The sequence below is a fragment of the Coloeus monedula genome, assembly GCF_965178545.1.
Source record: "Coloeus monedula genome assembly, chromosome: 3".
NCBI classification, from domain to species: Eukaryota; Metazoa; Chordata; class Aves; order Passeriformes; family Corvidae; genus Coloeus; species Coloeus monedula.
In genome coordinates, this window is record NC_138783.1 from 26640622 (window position 1) to 26664418 (window position 23797).

At 40.8% G+C, this 23797-nt stretch overlaps 2 protein-coding genes across 3 annotated transcripts; both read right to left on the reverse strand.

Moving 5' to 3' along the window:
- Nucleotides 1–1572: 1572 nt before the first annotated feature.
- Nucleotides 1573–11644, reverse strand: SFT2D2 (SFT2 domain containing 2). 2 transcript variants are annotated; one of them, XM_082279307.1, is made up of 8 exons: nt 11572–11644; nt 11172–11258; nt 10753–10838; nt 9590–9671; nt 7505–7540; nt 7324–7382; nt 6556–6585; nt 1573–5939 (listed from the first exon to the last, which is right to left on the reverse strand). In XM_082279307.1, exons 1-8 carry the CDS (start codon nt 11632–11634, stop codon nt 5900–5902), a joined length of 483 nt encoding a protein of 160 aa, XP_082135433.1. In that variant the 5' UTR covers nt 11635–11644; the 3' UTR covers nt 1573–5899. The 2 variants fall into 2 exon arrangements, with proteins under 2 accessions (XP_082135433.1, XP_082135434.1); XM_082279308.1 differs by lacking the exon at nt 7505–7540.
- Nucleotides 11645–12061: 417 nt separating this feature from the next.
- On the reverse strand, nt 12062–23230 carry TIPRL (TOR signaling pathway regulator). Its single transcript, XM_082278094.1, has 7 exons — nt 23014–23230; nt 20126–20305; nt 19180–19279; nt 17947–18078; nt 17418–17513; nt 16666–16728; nt 12062–15063 (listed from the first exon to the last, which is right to left on the reverse strand). The coding sequence occupies exons 1-7, from the start codon at nt 23112–23114 to the stop codon at nt 14914–14916; spliced, it is 822 nt and encodes a 273-aa protein (XP_082134220.1). The 5' UTR covers nt 23115–23230; the 3' UTR covers nt 12062–14913.
- Nucleotides 23231–23797: the final 567 nt, after the last annotated feature.

Below are 23797 nucleotides of genomic sequence, written 5' to 3' on the forward strand. Positions count from 1 at the left end.
AGAGAAACTTAAAAGGGTTTCAACCAGGCTAACTTAAAATAGAAATCCCAAAGATTGGCAGCTGAGATAGACTATTCCATCTCTAATTCATCAGCAGCTTTTTTCTGAAAAGTGAGAAAATCAGAATTTTTTCTCTTTAGGAATCTTCAGCTGGGCAGTTACAAGCCTGTACCCCCACATGTATTGCAACCAAGGCTGAGCTTAGTAGGAAAGGTACAAGCAAGGGATGGAAATAACTATCAGCCCCCACCTTTGAATGGCTCACATCCATGAAATACCTTCTCTTGCAAATCAGACACTGGGGAAGGAGAAAGGAAAGGGGCAGACATTGCAGCAGCTTCCCAAGAGCCTTGTCACTGAATTTGAATGCTGGTAACTTTGAATGCAAGGTAATGGGATTCAGGGACTAGATGCTGTAGCACAACCCTTTCAAAGCATTTCTAAGGAGCAAAGTCATTCGTCAACAGAATGCATTTTACAGCAGCTGATCACTGTTTAGGGATTCCAAATGAAGATTTCACTTCTTTTTTAACCATTCAGGTATTAAGATGTCAGCATGAGAATGAAGTGGCAAAGTTCAACAGCTTTGTTGTTATGCAGGAGGTTGTTAGGCAAGTAAAATACCTCTAAGCTATTAGACATGGAAAGGATTAATTGCCCTTTGAGGAATCACAGTTGTCTTGATATGACACACGTGTATCCAGCTTTCTTGACACTCCTGGGACACTCTAACCTTTTCAAAAAGATAAAATGCAAACCCCTGGGTTTCTATACTACAAAAGACAGACTGCTGCTTGTATTCCAAACACAACTTTGGAGTTTCCTGTAGGATAGAAATTTCAGTTAAGTCAGCTGCAAGACAGAGCTTGCAATCAAAAAAACAAGAAAAGAAAGGTAATTGAAAACGTAATGCAGTCTCCCATAGCACACAAGTCTCACCACCACCCTTGCAGACAGGAAAAAAAACCACCTGCCTGTCAATTAGGAGAAAGTGTAACAAACCCTGAACAGCCTGATGCACACACAGCTTGATATGCTGCCAAGGAATATTAAACCACAGCAACTCTTTGGATTCATATTAGGCACACACTTAAACAGCCCAGCTTTTTGAAAGTTAAAAAAAATTAAAATAATTGCCTCTATTTATTTTTAATACACATTCATAAATCATTGATATTTTGCTTCATTTACATTCTATTGAGTGTACATCAGCACTCAGAGCATGTTGATTTCAGAGGCGTGTTGCTTCCTGGTATCTCTGCTGACAGAATAGCACCAGGCATTACTTTCTCTGTAGCATGGATTAAGGATAGCTTGTTGGCATATCTATATTGACTCTTGAGGTAAATAAATATGAAGCAACAAAAGCATTATCCTCACCTTAACTCCAGTCATGCCAACGAGTTGTCTAGGTGCCTGCAACTGCTGGGTGAAGCTGCTGCAAAAGACTGGTGACACAAGGACTCCCCCCAGCAGTACATGTTGTGTGCACAGCAAAGGAAGTGAGGACAGGACAATAACTTTAAAGAAAAACAAATACACAGAAGAAAACAAACCTCCCACAGCAACTTCAGCATCATCTGGAGAATCAGCATCATTAAAAAAGCTGTAAGTACATTAAGAATATTAACCATAAGAACCATTCATTTAATGCAGGGATAACTTTATTGAAGGAAAAAAACAGCACTTGTAAAGGTTTCACTTCATTAGAGAAAAAGTTGTAAGTCAGAAAAAAGAATATTTATCAAAGTAGAAATCAAACAGTGTAAATACATAGAAAAAGCACATCAGCAAACAGAATCAGTAACAGTACAAAACATTGCAGAGAATTTCTGAGTCTGGTTTTTATTTTACAAAACGATTCCACAGCCGTTCAAAAATTTAGTGCTCACATTACAGCGAGGCACGTGGTTTTAAGAGAATAAACCATTTCTGTGCTTTCTCTCCAAAATGGTCAGTATTTGCTACGGTTGTAAACATCAGTATTTAAGACAAATGTGTTTAAATATCCTCCTCCTCCTCAGTGTACAATAGCACAGTGATCTCACTTTCATGAACATGATTAAGGACCAAAACGAAGCAAGAGACGTTCTCAGAAAGTCGGAGGCACACAAAGAGCCCAACACACTTTCCTTTTTAAAACGTGGTTTCTGAAAAGAATTTCAACTTGTGGCAGAAAATTCGTCCTTGGTTTTTGTAACAGCTCATGAACAATCTTATTACTGTAAATACTAAATGAGATCAAATTGTTAGCATAATCAGTGTAGAATCATTTCAGATAGTACCAGTATTCATAACGGACTTCCTCACATAAAACAGAGCAAAACCTTGAAGTAGTGAAAAAAAAAAATCCCACATTTCAATGTACAGAGTCCCAGTACTTTGGGAATACATGACTACCGCCCTCCCCATTTCCACTTCTACTATAGCTGGAAAGTCAGGTGATCCAGGACATACAAATTTCCTGCTAGAACTGCACGCTAAGGCTGCTTGGCTGAGGTTATGTTATCTGTACTGCAAAAAGTAAAAAAAGTGGACAAGTTGGTCAACAGTGAGGCTGGGCAAAAAGCACTTCCTGATAGAACACCAAATCCTACTGAGATGGGCACCCAACATCAAGCAAGTTTCCTTAGGGAATTCAGCCTTGAGGTAAGTGCTGCAGGTAATTGAGCAAGGACTTTGGGAAGGAAGGAGCTTTGTGATTTAAACCACAAACTCTCTATTCGCAGCAGAGCGCACACAGCAAACATTCCTGCCCTGAAGGACAGTGAGACAGAAAGCTTCAGAAATGCTCACCGTGCCTCCTGCCAAGCACATAACCAAAGCTGATGACATCAAAATGTAACACAAAGTAGGTTTAATGACAAAAAAAAAAGGTAAAATGGTATAATCTAATTCAGACTGAAAACTACTCAAGAAGGAATATTCATATAGTTTACTCCCTGGTTATGTAAAAATCATATAAAATAAAGTATTCAACAAAGTGGAAATCTCTTTTGCTGTTAAACTTGGCAACAGCCTCAACACAACTACTTAAAAGTAAGAATCTAAAGAGTTTTGTTCTGGGAGAGCTATTTTAAACCAAAACTGCTTGTAGATGAAGCGACAAACCCTGAGTATGTTTCACATGTTGGCAAGAATAAGGCAAATCTCTCCTACTGTCTGATGTCCCCAGGAACAGAATACAACACCAAAGGGCAACATAAACCCCAGTGGCACTCTGGTGATCCTTGTGTCCTTGCCATCTCCCCTTGGCTTCCCTTCCTGTAAGGGCACAATTTCTTAGCCTCATGTGCTGTGCAGTCAAATGAAGATTTGTTCTCTCTTACTGAATAAAAGGCTGTGAATCTGGAATTACAGTTTGAAACTGGTAAGAGAGGGGGAAAGGAAAATACTCATTTATGTGCTATCTATTGGTAGTTTCATAAATTTCCTACTTCTGCGTGGCTGTGCTCACAAGAGCCAGCTAAAAGGTTCTAGTTAGCTACTCTGCAAGTTGAAAAACTAACATTCAACATACCCCATTCTATTGTTCTTCCAGAAGAACTGCCAGAGAGTCTACCAGAATCCTGCCCAAGCTAGCCAAGGAATAAGCAAAAGGCTTTTACTCCTCCTAATCTGAAGTAACCAAAACAAGAACCCCAGAAGTCAAATTCCATTATCTTGGCTGCTGAACCTGGAATGATTATCAGGGTTAACATAACCTTGCTGGAGAGGGGAAGGAGAAACAATGTATACTGTACTTGTAGCTTTTCCAGGGTCATTCGGAGATGTTAAAATTAAAGGAAAATTGGAATTTATAAGGCATTAGGGTAGCATTTCAATTTCCCCTATACAAAGGAATTCTGTAAACATTATCAAAGTCCTAAGAAGAGACTAGCTTAGATCCTTTGACAGATGTAAATTAGGTTTTGAACTTACTCCCTGATAAAAAAGACACACATCACTTTGGACACTTGTCTTAGATCAGCCAGGGAAAAGAAGTATCAGTTTTCTTAAATTCCCAGTCTCTCTTGGGCATTTAACCAATTCTTTTCAAGAAGAGCAATAGTCAATGTAGTTATTTCAACACTAGCTTCTAAATCCGGGGAGATAAAAAAAAGCACCAGGACATAGCACTTGAACCTGTATAATTGATTCATCCCACCATCAGTGCCATCTTTCCAAGGTGGCATTTTCCATTCAAATGTCTTTGCAACAGTAATTCTGGACACCTGGAATCCACAGAACACTTGTCAAAATCTCCCTTTCATACCATCTACAAAAGGGAATCTTTAATTTTTTTTTTTTTTTAGAGGATCCTAACAGCTGGATGGTACTGAGCTTTATAAATTATCAGGACACTTCAATTAAAAATTTTGGATTAACTAAATTCTTATTAACTTTCTAGAAGCCACAGAACTATTTGCCTTCACTGTGAGCGTATACTTTACTGCCAAATAGATCTAAGTTTTTCCTACATTAAAATCTTTGTGGTACAAGTCAGGGATACACTTGCCATGCAAAAACAATGCTCTTAAACAACTAAACTCTTGGTAGACTGAGGAAGAGATGCTTCAGTTCCCACTAGAATGCACTGGATAATCATCATCCAGCAAGACAGTTTGGTAAAAGGAAAGGGGAAAGCAGTTAAACAGTACCTCACACAGCAAAAGCAGGAATCTGTGCTCAGATATGAAACTGACCACTGCAATGCTGTGGGAGTAAAAGATTATATGTAGCTCAGAAGATAAAGAGAGCGCAGAGTGACCTTGGAATTTGGATACTGATGGCTCAGCATTTGTCTGGAGCTGGCAGCAGGATTGTTACAAACTCTCCTTGCTACGACAGGCAATAGAATATTGTGCTGTCTCCTCCATGCAGAGCAGTTCACTGGGGTGTGCAAGAGTTTTACCAGAAACAAAACTGATTCCACTTACAAAGAAACAAAGAGAAATGTTGGAGTTTTAACTTATTTACAAGTTCAGAAGAAAATGTCTTCTCCCTGACCCAGGCTGCTTAAAACAATAGCTCACAGGACAGTTTGTCCTTTAAGAAAGGATATACATAAATTCCTTTATTGCTTGCCTACCATGTCCTTTGCATTGTTCTCATGCTACAGCTGGAGGAAAAGAGAAGCACCTCACTTCATGTGAAAAATGTCAGCTTCCTACTTTGTAACCATGAGCTGTAAGCAAGGAGAAGAACTCAGGTTCCTGGTGGCTGAAAACATCAGTCAACCTTATTTTACGAGAGCTTTTCCTACAAGAACAAGTTTTTACAGATGAAAATGTCCCTTTCCTTGTTTAAGGAAACACTATCAGTATACTGAGAATTAAATACTTCATTACAGATGCAAACATCTCATGGTTAGTCCACAACAGTGTTTGACTTTCAAATTACATCCTTTAGAAGTCTCATAAACCTAAGATTTTGCAAGAGAGACAAGAAAAGAAAGAATACCAATATTCCATTATCCAAGGCAAACAGTGCAAAGATTAAGTGACATAAGGCTATTTAAAAAAATCCCAAGTTGTTGGTAAGAAATCAATTTTCAACTCTAGAACTGCCACAGTCCCATCAGAGCCAAGGTCTTCATTTTACACACTTCACGTATTACTTTGAAACTTTTGCAAAACCAAATGCACGAATTCATGCAAGAATTACCATAACAAACTGTGGATCTCTGCCCAGTTCTTCTGCCAGACTGAATTTCATTTGATCACAAGCCCCCTGTCCCACAGACACCATTGCTTACCAACCCAAGCAATTGCAGACGCTGGGTGTAACACAAGGAGCTTCTAACAAGCAGCTGAAAGGCACGTGTTCAAGACAGAAGTAGGAAACTACACAACACAGTGATCTCAACACAGTTCTACCTAGAGCTTCCTAGAACTTTGTGAGGCATCCAGAATTCCTGTTAGGACAGACAGACTGAAACACATTTCTTCACAGCATCCCTACAGGCAGGAGAAAGAAAAAGAGTCAGACTCACCTCAGTTATGTTATTTGATAAGAGGCATTCCATGCTGCTATCACACTGACACTGAGGACTGTAGAGATCAGCTGACCATGTATTAATTGCATTAATATGATTTGCATGACTACACAAATGCCTTAGAGACAAGCAGGTCTGCTCAGTGCTCACCTGCTGTGGAGGTGGCACCTGCAAGGCTGCACTGAGGCAGTGCACTGGAGAAGGGTGGGGCGATGGGGCAGGAGAGAGAACTGTGTGCTCACACAGAACAGGGCTCACAGGGGAGAACAGGACAAAAGCGACACAGAAGAATACACTTGTCTAGCAGCATTTTGGACAACATTTAGGCATTCCAAAGGCAAGCCTTATGCTCAGCATTTGGTCAGCAGGCTTACATATCTCTAGGGAAGCCCTCTTGTTTTTTTCATCTGTGTTCTCCCACTAGAGAAGATGCTTATTTTCATTTTCAGATTTAACTACTTGTATTTCCTGTACCATGGAAAACCTTCTAAAGCCACACATTACAATGGCTCTCTAAACTAACCTTCTGTATGATTAAACCTCAAAATTACAAAGAGTAAGAGAGTAGGGAAGTTTACCTTGCATATGGTATGAAGGAAATGCTGTACCTAGGAAGAAAAATTTTGAAAGTTACTTTTCATGTCAGATTTTATTAGTCACAAACAAGAGCAACCCCTCTGATACGCTAAACTGCAAGTTACACAACCAAAATGAAGCTTTGAGTTTGTGAGTAACAGGAAGGAGTATCCTTGCAAGCCATCTTAGCCCAGCCAGGGTATGAAACACTATGGCCAAATAGAGGGGGATGTTGTGAAAGCATTTTAAACACAGCTCTCCTGCATCTGGTATTCTTCATGCTCCAACACCTACAGGTAGGCAAGATTAGTGTTGAGGGCTGGCTAGGTATCCATATCAGTTTGTGCACCCCTTTGGTGACCTTGCACAGGCCATATGTTAACATGAAGAACATTAACAATTTGATTGGCGTAACTGGGTCTCTGAACAAGACAAATTCAGGAGAGTGTAAAAGAGGAATCCCAGATAGTAGGCAACGAATTGATTTAAAGGGGAAAGAAAAAAAACAAGTTCAGTTCAAGCTCAGAGAAACCAAAGGAACTTCCTCTAGAAATGGAGCCCTGAGCTCTGCCTCCAAAGCTTCTGCAGTGGTGTGAGAGACCAAGAATTGGGAACAGGTCAGCTCCTCACTGATGCATTGTCTTGAATCTAAGGGATTGACAAGGTAAAAATTTTCCTTCCCTCTAACTCCAGGTCAAAATCCACTCACAATTCAGCTACTGATGTCAGGTGCAACACAAAGTGGAGTGTGTAGGAAGGAAATCACTCACCATGCCATGGCAAAAAACTGTAAGATGCAGAAAAGCAGCGCGAGTCCCGCCTTATGCCACTGGAGGGGAGAGGAGAGAGGAAGAAACACAGCAGAGAAAACAGTGTAAGAATCTTACTTTTAAAATATACTCCAGTTATATTAACTTCAGTTAGATAAACATACAGGACTCCAGTACTCACCCAGAAAGCAGAACACAGTGTTAGTATGAGGCACAACTAGAAGAAAACAAATTATTTAAATTAAAAATAGAAACTCCAGCTTCTATAGACATTGCAATGCTGTAATGGGGTCCTTCACAGAGACAGAAATTAATTACATCATTTCACAATTTTATTCAATCCTGCATTGTAAGAGCTCCTTGTATTTAAAAGTTCCTTGTATTTAAAATGTTCTCGCTATTACATTTCTGAAGTGAATTAAAGCAATGAGGAAATATCAGCCTGGTATCCCCAGAAAATGATTTTACGGCTGCAAAGGAGCAAGAGGAAGAGATTCCTGCAGCTCTTTTGCAGGTCACTACTCCATCCCACACACTTCTTGGTGTCATAAGCACACACCACATTTCATCATTTTGCATAAGTAAGACTTTTCAAGTACTTTTCAGTTACCAGTCTTAGTCCTTCTGCTCCTGAACAGTTCCTGATGATTACATGGTTACCATGGGGTTGAAGTTACGCCATTATTTAAAAGCTCACCAATTAAAACTATACTACAATTTCAAGAACTTTGGGCTATTGCTCAGTAGCTCTCCTGTGTACATATTCAAGTAAGGCACAGTCATTTAACCCAGCACTTTTTCTGTTTTCAGAGTTGCACTGTGTCTTTCTTTCTTTACTACAGGTAAAATCTTGGGGGGTAGTAGGATATTGTGGATTATTTTTCTGCTTTAACCCTCACTTTTAAGAGAAGCCTCCCATTAGTTTTAATTTTCAGTTTAAGACATGACTGCTCATTTATCTATGATAGAGGCTGATAATTCATGTTGCTTTATCAACATCTAACAGCCTTTAGATACACATGGACCATTGTGCTACTGGAGCTTATAATGTGTATTTTTCTGCTAGAATGGAAAAAAAAATACAGTACTGTATGTTCAGACGCTGAGACATGCATTGCCAAAGAAGTCACACAGTTGAGCTCAACCAGGAGTCCTGACAATAAATGCAGTTCTTCCATTAGTTTTAAGGTGGTGGTTTGTATATTGGTCTAAATACTACATCATACATCTAATGACTGGCTTTATCCCAGTGAACAACATTCCAGGAATTCTCCTGACTCCGGGTATCCTGAATGCAGACAAAACACACATACACCATACAGTAGCTTCTTGCTTGGATCTGCAAGCATACACAGTCAATTTCTCAAGCTCTGCAGCACCTCTGGATGTGTAAAGAGAAATTAGGAAGTGCTGATGCCAAGCAAACACTCTGAAGACATTCAGACTGAAAACAGGAGTTTCATGCAAGTTAAACCACCTTTCGTGTTTTTGACTTGCCAGGAGAAAATGGCAAAGTTGCAGAATCAAAAAAACCCATGCACATTAAAGAAGAGTCAGTCTGAAACTTAGCAGCAACTTTCAGACACAGAGACATACACAGCACAAGGGTTGCTATAATTTCCATCTTCTGAAAATAAAATAATTCCAAGAGTGACCCCACTGAATGTTGAATTTGTAATTTCATTCTGTCATACAAGTTTCAAAACCTGAAGCTATCACCCAGCTGGGATGATCCCTAATGCAAGGTGACCAAGGCACAGAGTTTCCCCAGCTGCTTTGTCACAAAGAGATGATTTTATCAAGGTAGAAATACCTACACAGCTCTTTCAAGGCCATCAGACAGAATATAAAAAGACAAAATTATGCAAAATAACATACCTAGCAACATCCATAGAACAACTTCTAGAAAACTAGTTTCCCATCGTTCATTTCTTAGGCAACACATAAATACGATGTTGTGACCTCAACACCCTAAAAAAAGCACGTGCATGGTTCACACACACCAGCCACAGACCCTTAATGCTCATTTAGCAAAACAACCTGGCTTCAGCTCAGTCTTGCCTAACAGAGAGGTGCTTTTCTGGTGCTACGCTTACCTTTCCACTACAGCAGATGTGCAGTGTTTGGTATTTTAAGAAAAGATGAACCAAAAAACCACCCCCAGACACATCCTGAGACATAGCTGGATCACTGGATATGAAAGGACTTCACAATGAAAATTGTTCCCTGGTTTGTATGAGTTAAAAGCTACTCCTTGGATACTTACTAGCATAACAATAGTAGCAATCAAACGTGTAGGCTCAAACATCCGCTTCAATTGTTTCATTGGTCCCATAAGAAACATAGTGCTGTGAAAAACAAGTCAAGATGAACACGGAAATGAGAGAGGTAAAAGTGAAACTCGGTAAGATGAAATTGTCTGCTGCCATAGGGGCACCAGTACACTGTGTTGTTATGGCAATCAGCGCTGCACAACAAAAGAAATGGGATTATACAATGAGACAAAATTCATTCCCCCTTTTCTTTGTGCAAGGTATTTACAATTTTATTCACACTTGTTCAGTTGAAATTAACATAAGCAGAGCAGAGCTATCAAGTTAGAAGCACAAGGCAAGGTCAGCTCCAATCAGATCATCCTTGACAGATGCTTTTCAAAAATGCTTTTTAAATCTGCATTTCAAGAACACCATCCACAGAGGATCTGCATGAATTGCCAGGTAATCCAGCTCAATTCCTCTACATAAAGGGCTGTTTTCAGGCCTGGATCCATTCTCTGATCCCTTACCAGACCTGCAGCCTCATTTAGAGCCCTGGTGATTGATACTGGATGAATTACACAAGGTGAAAGTTTTATCTAAAGTGATATTTCTGCCCCACATACTATATTATTCTGCCTTATTAGCATATTACTTCAAATTCCAGTATTTATGCTTTCTAACATCATGCTAAGTTTCCACAATCACAGAAAGTTGGGCCTGTCACAGAGCATGCAGGGCTTTGCTTCAGGAACCTCAATGGCCATGAAGTCTTACCACATATGCTTGCCCTGACAGACAGACTGCCCCAAATATATTCACCAACACACAGAGAACACTTCCAAATGCAAAATGGTGAAGAATTATTTTTATCTTGGGGAGGAGGAACCAACAAAATCAAAAAACCTCAATGTTTAAAGCACGAGTTTGATTCTTGTTTACTGACAAGCAACATTTACCTTGAATGCATTACTAATAACAGCACACAAAATTAAAATGTTCTTTACTATTTCAGAGCACTACTGGGGAAATGCTATTCTGTAAAATTCAACAAGAAAATTATCTACAAAAGCATATCTTCTCTTGCAAATGCAAGAATTTCTACCACTTATGCACTATCATTCTGCTTTTGTTTCTCATCTGTATTAGGGAAATGATATATAAAGATTGTTACCTCCCAATAGATGCAATATTCCCCAGAGTATAAAAAACTGCAAAGAGTACCAGCCCTTTCTTTGGTATCCATAGCAGACAACTACCCTAAAAAGGAACGTTTAGAGAGAGAGGAGGGAAAAATTAACAAGCTTTAAATTGAAACAATATATATATAAACTATATATATATATATCTCCAAGAAGTGTCACATCACAAAAGAAATCTTAGGAAAACTTAAAGCCAAACTGCAGAATCACACATACAAAAGTAAATCGCATTTATTGGCATTCTGGTTAAGAGTCAGCGTATTGCGTATAACTGGAACAGTCAGACGTCTCCGCAGAGACTCGGAAAAATCAAGCAACAGCACAGAGCAAGGCTGTAATTATCTGGGCTCCTGAAACTCAGATATTGGGGAGATCGGAAAAAAGTCCTTACCAAGATCGAGCACAGGCATCCAATCGCAAAACACGCAATGAAGCCTTTCACTCGGGTGCCCCAACCTAACGAAGTCGAATCGATAACCTGGAAACGAGGAAAACAAAAGCGAAACTTGTTTACTTGTAGCTCTTGCCTCCTACCAAGCGCGAAAACTTCCTCTCAGATGCTGCGCCGTGTCCTGTTCAGCCACCCTCCCTACGTGTCCCGCGGGAAGCGGGGGATGCCGAGGCACCGGGACACGCGGGGGGAGCGCTGGCGGAGCCCACGCGGGACCGCCCGCCCACGCCACCGGCGACTGCTCCGCGGTGGCTGCTCCGCCACCTCGCCGAACACACCGGGAAGGGGTGCCCGGGTCCCCCCGCCCCGGAGCGAGGCAGGAGCGGCAGCGCCGCGCTACCTCAGCCAGGCCGCTCGGCTCCTCCGCGTCGCGGCCGCTCAGCACCCGCTTCAGCTTGTCCATGGCTCCACACCCCGCCCGGCCGGCCGGAGCGCCCTGCCCTGCCCTGCCCTTCCCCGCTCTTCCCTCCCCTCCCCAGGGACTACCAGCCCCGGCAGGCACCGCGCCCACCTGCGCACCGCAGGTGGGGGGAAGGCCGGCGGGGCGGCGCGCAGGCTGCCGGGGGATGTAGTCCGGATGTGGATGGATCCTATCGCCTCCCAGCACTTTGGAATCCATTACTTGGCAGTAGCAAAACGCATTTTATAGTCAGAGAGGTTTCATTTTAATCCCACAACTGTGGCTCTTCTCGCGCTTTGAAAGAGTCTCGCTTTATTTTCGTAATGAGCCAGAGCAGCCTCCTGCCAGACAAAGGTAATGTGGATGCAATGTCCTACTAGCAGGCAAAATTCAGAATCACAAGTAAGTTATTTCAGTTTATTTCGCTCAGTTAAAAACAGAACTATAAAATGTTTGGTACATTTTATTCAGCAACATACAAGGAACAATATAAACTGCCACATTAAACTCGACACAAAACAGCTGGAGAATCACCCCACTCCCTCCCCCCGAAAGTTATTTATTCAAAGTGGTACTTTCTGTGGAAATTTTGTGCCAGAGAGCTTGCTGTATGCCAGTTTATACTGTTGCTTCTTGGTAATCCGCGTGGTGTAAGAAAGTCACAAAGTGCTCCAATTTTGAACTTGTTGTAAGTGTAACTTCCTAAATGTGTTCTTGTGATTTCCCCAACACGTGTGTTCCACTGAAATGCACATCACCCTTTAGAACAGATGGAGAGCACATATCTATAGAGTCAGGATACAAGTCCATTCCATAGAACTTTACCAACAGGTCACAAATTAGGATGTCTAATGGACAAGAGAAAATACACAGTATAAGCTAAACATGCAGAGTGCCTTTCCCACTGCTCCCTCTCCACTCTGTGGCTTTCCCCCACACTCTACTTCATTCAGCCCAAAGGAGTTTAATGTTAGCATCACCGACCAAGCCCAAATCACAGTTTGAATTAACAAATGCAGATACAGTTTCCTTCATGCCAGCACTAAATGAGATCTGCTCTCAGTCACACCAGCTTTAAAGTGTGTTTTTATAAGCTTTAAGGCATGTAAACTAATATATGCTTACAGTAAAAGAAGTGTCATGATTTACTTCTACCAGAAAAATCTCTCTTCATCCCCATTCGTTGTTCCCTTCCTTTTCACTCTTCCCTCATTTCCCTCTATCACTGGAGTGGACCCAAATAATCTTCTATTACCAAATGGACTTTTCATCTCTTCCATGCTGCATTCATTTGCAGTCCCCTTCTTCATCTTGACACGAAAATCTTTAGGAAACAAGTGCAACAAGATGAAAAAAAGCCAACAAAGTTTAGGACTGTAACGGGGAACACAGAGGACCTCACTTCTATTTCAAAGTGGCCATAAATTCCTTCAGCCAGATTGTGTCTGATAATTATCATGGCTGATAACTTCCTTCAGAAATTGTTTCATTTCAGTTCTATTTACTCATCCTATGGATCGTAAGATTTTTTTTGCAGTAATCCTTTCCAAAGGATTCCAAAGATAAGGCTGAAGGTGTATTCAGAAAAAAAATATTCTAACCAATAACTTTGTACAAACTAATCCTCACAGTCCCTCTGTGAGGTAGGCATATATTAATTCTCATTTTTACATACATGGAACAGAGGCACAGAGAGATGACCTCTCCATGGTTAGAGTAAATCAGTGACATAGGAAAACCTGCAGCTAGCTCCTGCCTTTCCACCTGACGCTGAATTCACCAGACCAGGCTGCCTCAAATAAAAGTGAAGTGTGTTACTTGTTTTACTAAGGAAACAGTCACTTAGATGGCAGTAGACTTTTTTTTCCCCTAAAAACCTCAGGGTCTTCTCTATACGAAAACCACAAAAGATCTGGTTAAATACTGGGTTTTGTGGTGGGTTGCTTCTAGTAAGCCATGCAGTGTAGAATATGAAGATTTTTAAACAAAAACCCCAAGACATCAGAATGTGTACATGTTCTTATCTGCAAGCACTTTACACCTCAAGGCCTGCTTTTTGCTGCAGTTACTTGCTTCCTGTACGGAGTGTCAGCAGTAAACCCAGACAAGTCTGCTCAGCTGCCCCATTCTTAGGCCAAACCAGTAATATATTGTAGGGTTTCCAAAAGCAATACCAATATTTAAGTTTAATCTACAGAGTGTTGAAACCATGACTATACAAGTGATCACACATCTATTAATATCAGAACTTTAAAAGAATTTTAAAATAAACCGAAATTATGTATCTGGAATACATTAGCATCCTTTTAAGGCCATACAGGATCTCCCTTCTCAAACTGCAAATACCAGCATCCTTCAGGGATCAGACTTCCCCAGCCTTATGCCCCACTGCAGTTTGGCAATTTGGCTGTCAGGGCAGTAGAACCATCACACTCGGAACATTCAAAGGAAGGCCAGTGCAGGGCAATGCCTTCCCAGCACAGGACGTGATTGGAGCAGCACAGGGACCCCAAGCGAGACTCCCACAACTGCCCAGAGAACTCCAGCTGACATTGGATTAAACCAGCGTTTGTGAAGAGACTTCCCAGTTACTCTATTAACCTCCAGCTTTTCTCCTGCTCTGGAGTTAATGCTTCACAAATAATTTTACCTTTATCTAGTGTCGAATAAATGCATTTTTTTTCCCCTACACTTTAAGCCTATCCTCAGATGAAATGAATATTCTTAGGTGAGATTCTGGATCAGAGACCACAAAAAGTAACTTCGTTGGTTATCAGCTCACAGCAGGGGAAGCCAAGCAAAATGGGTAGTTTAGGAGTGACAGATCAAAATAAATGCAAAGGAATTTTTACCTTTTTTTTTTTTACTGTGGATTATTTCTCAATAAAAATAAAATCATGCCAGTTTTACAGCTCCTGTAGTCTCTTAGTATCTGAAGCAGCAATAACAAAATCTTCATAGAAGTGTTAGTGGAGGGGGGTCCAGACAATACTCCTGCCTGCTGGGTGAACTAAACAGAACACAAACTCCCAACAGTCATTTCTCCAATGCTGTTGAAAACTGTAACTCCCCACCAATCTATCATCAACTCCAGATACAGGTTAAAAAAAAAAAAAACCTAACAAAAAACACCATTAGCAAAACCTGCTTGAAATGTTTTCTCTCCAGGCTACAGAAAAATTAGCCAAATTCTTCATTCCACTAGTAGTGAAACACCCCCCATGCCAACAATTATGTGATCACATTATCTCCAGTCTACTTCAAGTCCATATAAAGTCACATTTATTTAGACTTAGAACATGTGGTTTCCAGTGATGTTTCTGGTTTAGGCTCCAGCTCCTCTGGGAATTCTAGTTTTTCACAGATTGTCTCCTTTATGGGTAGATACTGAGAGATCTCATTAGGTTCCGTGAACAGGGAAGGTGGAACGTTCTAAAAAGCAAAAATTTTACGTGAAACAAGTGAAAGAAAAGGGGGATTAAAAAAAAGTATTCCAACCCCAAACTTTTACAGACAATTAATCTATAATTTACTGGATGTAAACATCTGGAATCAGGTATGATTATTAAAATTTACCTTATAACTTCAAATGGACAGTCTTATTCGTTATGTGGATCAATAGGCCAAGGAAAAGTATTTAACATTTTTAAGCAGCAGATTATAAAAATGCAAGGAAGTCAGAGATATCCATAAGCACCCACAATGTTTTAAAAAATATATTTTAAATGTGAATGGAACAGTCTTTTTAAGGTTCTAGTTCCAGACGAGACTAGGATGGCCACAAAGAATTCCATCTCTTCTAGCCACCACTGCAATGTATTCACTGGTGTTGCTCAGACTGATCAATTATCAATTGCTCAATCTCAACACGTATCTTAGTTTTTATGAAGTCCACCACAGACTTTTATATAAAATACTAAAACTCCTTGGATTTTAATTTCATATTTTAAGAAATAAGGTGGTTTCATTATGTTAACCAGTATTTTACTCTGGAGATCCCTGTAGACCACTTTCCCATATACAAGACATTTGATGGGAAATAAAAATCTATACTGATGAAATAACCTTCAAATTTCTAACAACATTCTTTAAGTTCAACCAGAGCTATTCAAATGCAACCTCTAATTTGCCTACCTCTACACCACATAAGGAACCATACCACTGTTTTAATTATTTCAAACCTCAGTGAAGCAGGAATCTTTTTTGCTTTACCTACAGAAGCTGAAAGCCACGCGCATTTCCGCTCTGTAACAACAGCCAGGAAAAAAGATCTAACAGCACAGATTTTTAAACATAAGGTGAAGTAAAACCTAGATCATTGATTTATATTTCAAAAATTACAAAACTATCAAAAAGCTCATGTCTGGATTTAGTTTTGTTTATAGGGATCACATATTGTTAAGAAATGATACAGTGCCCCTTTCCTCACAAGAGAAAATGTATTCCCTTGGCAGGTCAGTAACACACTAGCTACTTTCCAGAGGCAAAGGAAAAATAAGGGAGAAGGAAAGGTACAAGAAAATGAAAGTTCAGGTGTTGGCTGAAGAATAAAAATCAACAGCTGCAACTCCGAATGTGCCACAAATTACTCTGAGCCATTACTAGAGTTTTAAGGTGACCTATTAACCTCAAATATTTGAAAAAAACTGGAAGAGTCTATTACCAAACAGATCTTAACCCCTAATACTGCTTGGAAGCACACAACCAGCCATGAAATTTAACTTCCTGGGACATGGAGTACCTGATTTTGTGGCTGAACGGTTCATGAAAAAATAAAATAATAACAACATTTTATTAACTCAAAAGTAGAAAAAGTGACCTAATCCCGTATCTTGTCATGTGATCTGAGCATTCACAAAATGCCAATCTGCCCTAAAATCATCAAAACAAATGCTGCATAAGCAGAAAGAATTTTCTTCTGTATTAATTCAAAATCTTACAAAGAATGACTTAGGATCACAATATTTTCTATGCTGACCATAAAACAAAAAAAAAAACAGAAGAAAAAGAAAGTGAGTTTAAAAAATGCTATACCTTTAAACTTGATATTTTGCTTTCTCTGGATGTGTATTCTCGCAACATGTAGGTCTTGTCAGCCTAATGGAAAAAAGAGATCATTTGGTATCAGTACAAACTAAGCATTTTAAATACATTGAATTTAGTAAGCACTGGAATTTGGTTGACCACATATTTTCACCTAGGAGAAGAAATGCACATTCAAATTCATGAAGACAGATAATACCAATGTTCTTTTTTCCAAAAGCCACCTTTCTGTGTGCATGCATCAAAAAAAATTCTGTGACTGAATATGCTCATTGATCTTTACACTGCTAGAACTCCTACACATCTACATAGGATTACCAAACCATAAATCTTAATATCCTGTATTATTCATGAGATACCAGATCTCTATGTACTAGGGACAGTTATTTGCAAGTTACACTTGCAGTCTAATTCTATTAGATAAGACAAAAATAACATACTTGGAGACATGCCAGTATTGAACTCTTTAATGTTGCCTCTTTTTCCTCTTGTACTTCCTTCTCTAATCTGTGTCTGACAAATGTATTTAAATGATTACATCCCATGAGGGATAGCCTACTCTGCTCACATACCATGGCATCCAGAACTTGGTTGCTAGTTCACTACCACCACAATAATAAAATACACTTGGAAGTTCTTATGCCCCCAAACATCAGTATTAAATTAGAGGAATATCAGGTCACTGAGAGTAAAACGGCAAGGGAATCTCTATAAAATAGTTATGATGGAAAGTAAGGGTTTACCTCATGATGAAGCCTTGTATCATTCATCCTGATGAGTACCCCATCCACTCGCAAGAAGAACCTCAGCAGCACAAAAAAGCTGGAAGGCATAACTCTCTGCAAAAATAAAGATAATCCGTTCAGCACATGACAAAGGTTTACTTCAAGCATGTACTTTTCTACATCAGATATTCACAATGGAAGACCATATGAGAAGTTTTCAAGAATGAAGTCAGAATTTGGGCTGTTGATTTGCTACAGCTATGGCTGGACAGCGGGGCAGACAGTGTCTCAAAGGACTATTAGGGAGGATGCAAAAGGAGGGAAAAGATCCTGGAGCACAAGTTTGCCCCCTGGAGCAAACGACAGATGACAAAGGTTTCAAGTCAACATTGTTTCCAGTAAGATTGTATTTCTAAGAGCAAGGATGAAGAACTTTGTGCTTTGAAGTTTAAATCCCAGAAGGAACAACATGCAAAATGCAGCTGTGTTTTGCATTTATCAGCCAACTGAGTCCCTAGGTATGTTTTATACACCTCCCAATACTCACTACTTTCACACTCAAACTTGATACTCCATGATCATGGAGTTCATCTTCAAACAGGAGTACTTCTTCAAAAAACATAATTTGTTCCCTGGCTTTCAATTTCTCTGTATTTATGTGTTCTGTTGTAGGAACAACCTAAAGAAAAAGATTAAGAAGAGTTAGCATATTAATTTTTTTCCAAACTACATAAAGTTTGTCCTGATATTTTGAATTCCAGAGTTTTAGAAAGGAAAAAACTTTTAGGGCACTAAGCATCAGACACCCCAAATTTCTAAGAGAAAAAGTTAAAATCAAAGTTTCCAAGAGTTTCTTCTTGGAAATAAATATCAAGCCAAAGCAAAAACTAAGAGTGGAAAATTCTGAATAAACTTCTCTCTGCGTACAGGCTCAGTAGGGTTTCAGCTACAAACAATTCTGCTCACTTTCTTTCAAATCTTTCTTTCAAAACATCTGAAGATGCATTGTGTTTAACATACGTATGAGAAGTTCAGGTTTATAAACAGATTTCCATGCATTTAGCATCCCTAGCCCACTACACACCTTGCAAAGGATTCTAGTAAAGCCTTCCCATGGAAATCAAGTACTTGTATGTTTTCCATCTCATGGTCTCCACAGACTCCTGGTCCCCAAAGACTACGGACCAATACTGTTTATTTCTATGCTGTACTTTTAATTCCAGCACAACTCAAATGATCTCTAACTAAAGCGAGTCTAGTCAATCAATACAAATTATCTGCTTAGTAGCAAGCAACCTGTATGCAGTGAAGAGAAGCTGGGAACTTCGGTCTTATTTTCAAGTAAGTAAAGACAGGGGAGGGCCTGTGAGTTTAAATATGAGCAGTTACTGAGTTACTGTTGCAGAAAAACATAAGGCCATTGAAAGCAGTCAGGTCAGAAAGCAGACAAACATGCAAGCAGCAGAGCATGAAGGTACTACAGAATGACACAGCTGACAGTTCTGCTGTATGTGAGGAGCTCGGGGTTCCAGAGGGGTCCCCAGCAAGAATTGAGGACTCCCATGTGCTTTAATCCTAAAACACTTTAAGACACTGCCCACCCTGTTATTAAAATAAGCCATGATTTGATTAGGATAAAATGCTGAGAGGCATGAGAAATCAGAAGTTATGAATCACAAAAGATTTTACAGAAACCTACTGAAAGGTAAATGACAGCTTTAAAAAAAAAGTTTGACTGAAGCCAGATGCAGCCAGCAATTAACAAGAAGAAAATGATTACCTTTAATGTTGCAGTATCTCCCAGCAAAGTTCCTTTGTAGTCTGTTGTGTAAGTCCAGTCATATGGCTTGACAACTTCCTTAGTGTGCTCAGTCTCACTCCTCAAAAAGTGAAAAACAGCTTTGCAGTAATTGCCTTGTAGCAATTCCCAAAAAACTACAACCTCACGTAAGACTGCGCATTAGAATTCCCACACTGTTCCTGAAGAAAACCAGCAGCACTGTCTGCGCTACAATTACAATGTCAAGACAAGTGCTACAATCATGGTTTCACAACATCTGTTTCCATAACAACAGTTATTGAAAACAGTTATAAGAATTCTCAATGTAACACTATCTCAGTTCTATGACTCAAAATAAAGATTTTCATGCAATACAGTTGAAAAATTTGTATTTCAAGATCAATTTTTCTTTAAGTAGGCAGAAAGTGATCTGTTGACAACACACAGCAATCATTAACACTGCAATTTGCCTTAGTTTTCACGACAACTTTGCTTTCTCTCTGGGCTTTATTTCCAGGTGCTCTACAACTAATCCAATTTGGCAAATACTAAGCATTATAATTAGTTCTCATGCATGGTAATTGTTCTGCTTTATTCCTAAGGCTAAGATTTTGAACATGTACAGCACTTTGCAACACCACACAATACAATCTTGTAATGCTCAAGGCCCTGTGAGTTTGAATAAACAGGAACAGCATTAAGTCAGGTTAAACTTGAAGTTTACTTTAAGAAAGCCAAGACACAGCTGAAAAATACAGCTGACCCAATTTAACAAAGGATGATGACAGCAAAGAAAAGTGAAGTGACTTCTGTGATCACATGCTGTATCTAGGGTAGAACCAAATGCAACCTGCTCTTCAAGAGTTCAGTTTGTTCCTTTAACTACTGTATGATGGTTTCATATACAACACACCAGTACTTGCCCACTGGTGATAAAATACTGTACCTGCTCTCTTGCCACTCCTCTGCACAAGCGACTTTGATCATACCTTGACAATTATTGACACATTTTAAAGCATCTGTAGCATTGAACTCTATTCCAAAACCATGGTCATGCTGTATTCTTAGGACATTGTCTCCAAACATCATCTCTGGCAGGGAAGGCATGTGTAATTCATCAGCCAACCTGCAGAGAAAAACAAAAGAGACATCAGTCAGCTATAGCTTGGTCAAAGCAGTCCTTGTTTTGGAACAAGGATTCTTTAAACCATGATAATTTAGAAGACACATCATCAATATGTTCTGCAAGACTTTGCTGTTTTCCCAGGTTAATTCTTTTCACCTGAAATGTGGAGTCATTGATCCGAAGTGACTTTTCCACCACAAAAGCATTTCTAAAACACTCCTTCTCCATCAGGCTTATAGAAAAGTATCACATATGAGGAATCAAAAAAATACTTAAGAAGCATGTAGAAGCAATTTCCAACCTGTGCTAGCAAATCCTTGGATGGTCGATGGACCAACTTCGGAAGGTGCTCAAAAAAACTTTTAGGAACAAGGACTCATCATCAGCAAGTTTAAATTCACTGCACAGTGGTCCATACCTCCAAATTTAGAAGCCTATAAAAAAGATACTTAAAACAACCCTGGCAGAGTATGTAAAAAGTGCAGAAGACACTACTGTGCTCTACTAGTCTTTCAAGCTGGTCAAAGACACGTACTGGTATTCATAACTTTAAGCAGGAAAGCCACAGCCAAAGCCACAGACCCAAGTGGACAAGGTACTGCATGAACCAAGTAAGCACCATCCCTGCAGAAGATCCCAAAGCATCCTATTTCACATTTTGTTTTACATCAGTCTGTACACTTACTTAAACTTATGTGCATATATACATATACTATATATAAATAGACACAAACCCCAACACTGGATATATCCTCTGACCTTCATTTCCAAAAGGCTTCCTATACTTCTTTTCCTCCCTACCTACTTGACTTATCAAGATCAAAAAGGATACATGACATCTGGAGAGAAGAAAGCTTTAGGGAATACACTAATTTGAAGGAGGGGAGGAAGAAGAGTGTCCTAATCATAATGTTCTCATTGATAGTAAGGCATTTCTGAACAAAAGTGGTTATTTCTGTAACCCTGCATACAAAAGAACAATACACTAACCTAACTAAAATAAAAATAGCAAATTCATAGACTTGGAAAATAAGATCCTACATTTTTCCCAGAGAAGGCAGAGTAACATTACGGACTTTTCCATTTCATCAAGTGTAGGAACTCCTGACCTGCAAAAACCAACTCCCACACAGAAAAGAGTTCTTGGCTATGGCACATTTAATCCTTCCCCTTTCCACACAGGTTGCTGAGGGATTTTTGCAACATATATTTTGCAGAAATAAAATTCCTAGAGATACTAGTTATGTTCCCTAAGCAATAAAAAAGACAAAATGGGTTGCTGTGACCTTGTTGCACCTCCTACAACTGGCCTCAGCACAACAATCCAACACATCCAGACCCCTCTGCTGAGGCTTCCTACCCTCCAGCAAATTAGCCCTCCCACCTGACTTGGGGTCATCTGTGAACTTACTGAGGGCGCACTCAAGCACCTCGTCCAGATCATCAATAAAGATATTGAACAGGACTGGCCCCAATACTGAGCCCTGGGGAACACCAAGGCTGACAGGCCTCCAGCTGGATGTAACTCCATTCACCAGCGCTCTTTGAGCTCAGCCATCCAGCCAGTGTTGTACCCAGCAAGTAGCACACCCATCCAAGCCAGGACCAGCCACTTCCTCCCAGAGAATGCCTCGCTGGCCTCAGAAAAAGTAAAACCAAGATAAACGAAAGCACATTTAAAAAGACTAATGAGATTCCTATGTATGCTGAAATTTATTCCAGAAAATGAAGCCAAGAAATATCTGCCAAATTCATCTGCCACTAAGGTCAGTTATGGCACGGCTGAACACACATTAGCAAATCTGACTTAAGTACTTGATGCTGATACGGGAACATTTCCCCCAATGGCTTGACTTGACTGGAAATTACTACAAGAAGACAGCAAATTATAACTTTTTAATGAAAACCATTATCTTAAAATAGCTGTTACCAAAACATGGTATAAGACATTTAAAAGATCGTTTTTCAAAACTAATTAAGAAAATGAGGCTTCTGGTTAGTAGGTCTCAGTTCACAGAGGTCCAGAGATCCAAAACCATTATAATCACACTATTGCAGAATGGTTTGAGTTGGAAGAAACCTTAAAGGTCAAGTTCCAACCCCTTTGCCATGGGCAAGGACATCTCCACTAGACCAGGTTGCCCAAAGCCCCATCTAACCTGGCCTTGAACATCTTCAGGGATGGAGCACTTACAGCTTCTCTGGGCAACCCGTTCCAGTGACTCATCATCCTCACAGTCAGGAATTTCTTCCCAGGATCCAAACTACATCTCCTCTCTTTCAGTTAGAATCCATTCCCCCTTGTCCTAGTACTACATGTCCCTGTAAGAAGTCCCTCTTCGTCTTTCTTGTAGGCTGCCTTCTGCAATCATTAAAACAAACAAAAAAAAATTTAAACTGATTTTAACTGATTTTTTTAACTGATTTTTAACTAATTTTGGAAATTTCCTGCAAACCCAATCACCCCAGTTTCTCCAGCCAGAGAATCAAGCTTGAAGAGAAGGAAAAACCCCAGTCCCCCCCCGTAACTGGGCCGAACAGCGTCTCCCCCAGCCTAGGAGCGCTCTGTGTTTCTTTCGCAAGGCCACCCGACACCTCCCGCCCCTCGCTGCGAGGGCCGAGGCCGCAGCCCCGCGGCGGCCCCCGAGCAGCGGGGGCACCGTCCCGTGCTGTGCCTCCCTGCGCCGCCGGCCCGGAGCCCGCCCCACCTCTCGGCCTGCGCCGACTTCATGATGTGCGTCCGGGCGGCGCTCAGCTTCCACGGCCCGAAGGTGAAGTCGCGCCGACTGCTCTGGAAAACGGGGTGCATGGCGGCCTCCTCTCCGCCGAGGAGAAGGCAGGAGGTGGCGGAAGGGGCGGCGGCGGAGGCGGCGGAGCCCCTCTCCTCCCCTCTCCTCCCGCACAGCCCTCACGGCAGCGGCGGCGCCCCCGGAACCGCCGCCTCCTGGCGTTTCCGCTTCCAGGGGCGCGCGCGGCGCGGAGCCCCGGCAGCAGCGGAATCCTGGGATGCATCAGGAAGAGCGTTGCCAGCAGAGGGAGGAGGTTCTGCCTCTTTGCTGAGCCCTAGTGAGGCACATCGGCAGTGCTCTATTAATTCTGGGCTCCTCAGGACAGGGGAGACATGGAGCTCCGGGAGCGGGTCCAGCGGAGGGCAACGAAAATGACTGGGGCATCTCCCTTTGGTGGAAGGGCTGCGGGAGCTGGGCCTGTTCAGCCTTGAGAAGTGGTGGCTGACAGGGGCCCTCATCAATGTGTACAAATATCTAAAGAGGGAATTCCAAGAGTATGGATCCAGGCTCTTCTCGGTGGTGCCAAGCAATAGGACAAGAGGCAACGGGCAGAAACTGATGCACAGGAAGTTCCACCTGAACATAAGGAAGAACTTCTTTACTGTGTAGGTGACCGTACACTGGAACAGGTTGCCCAGAGAAGTTGTGGTGTCTCCCTCACTGGAGATATTCCTGACCTGTCTGGACACAGTCCTGTGGCATG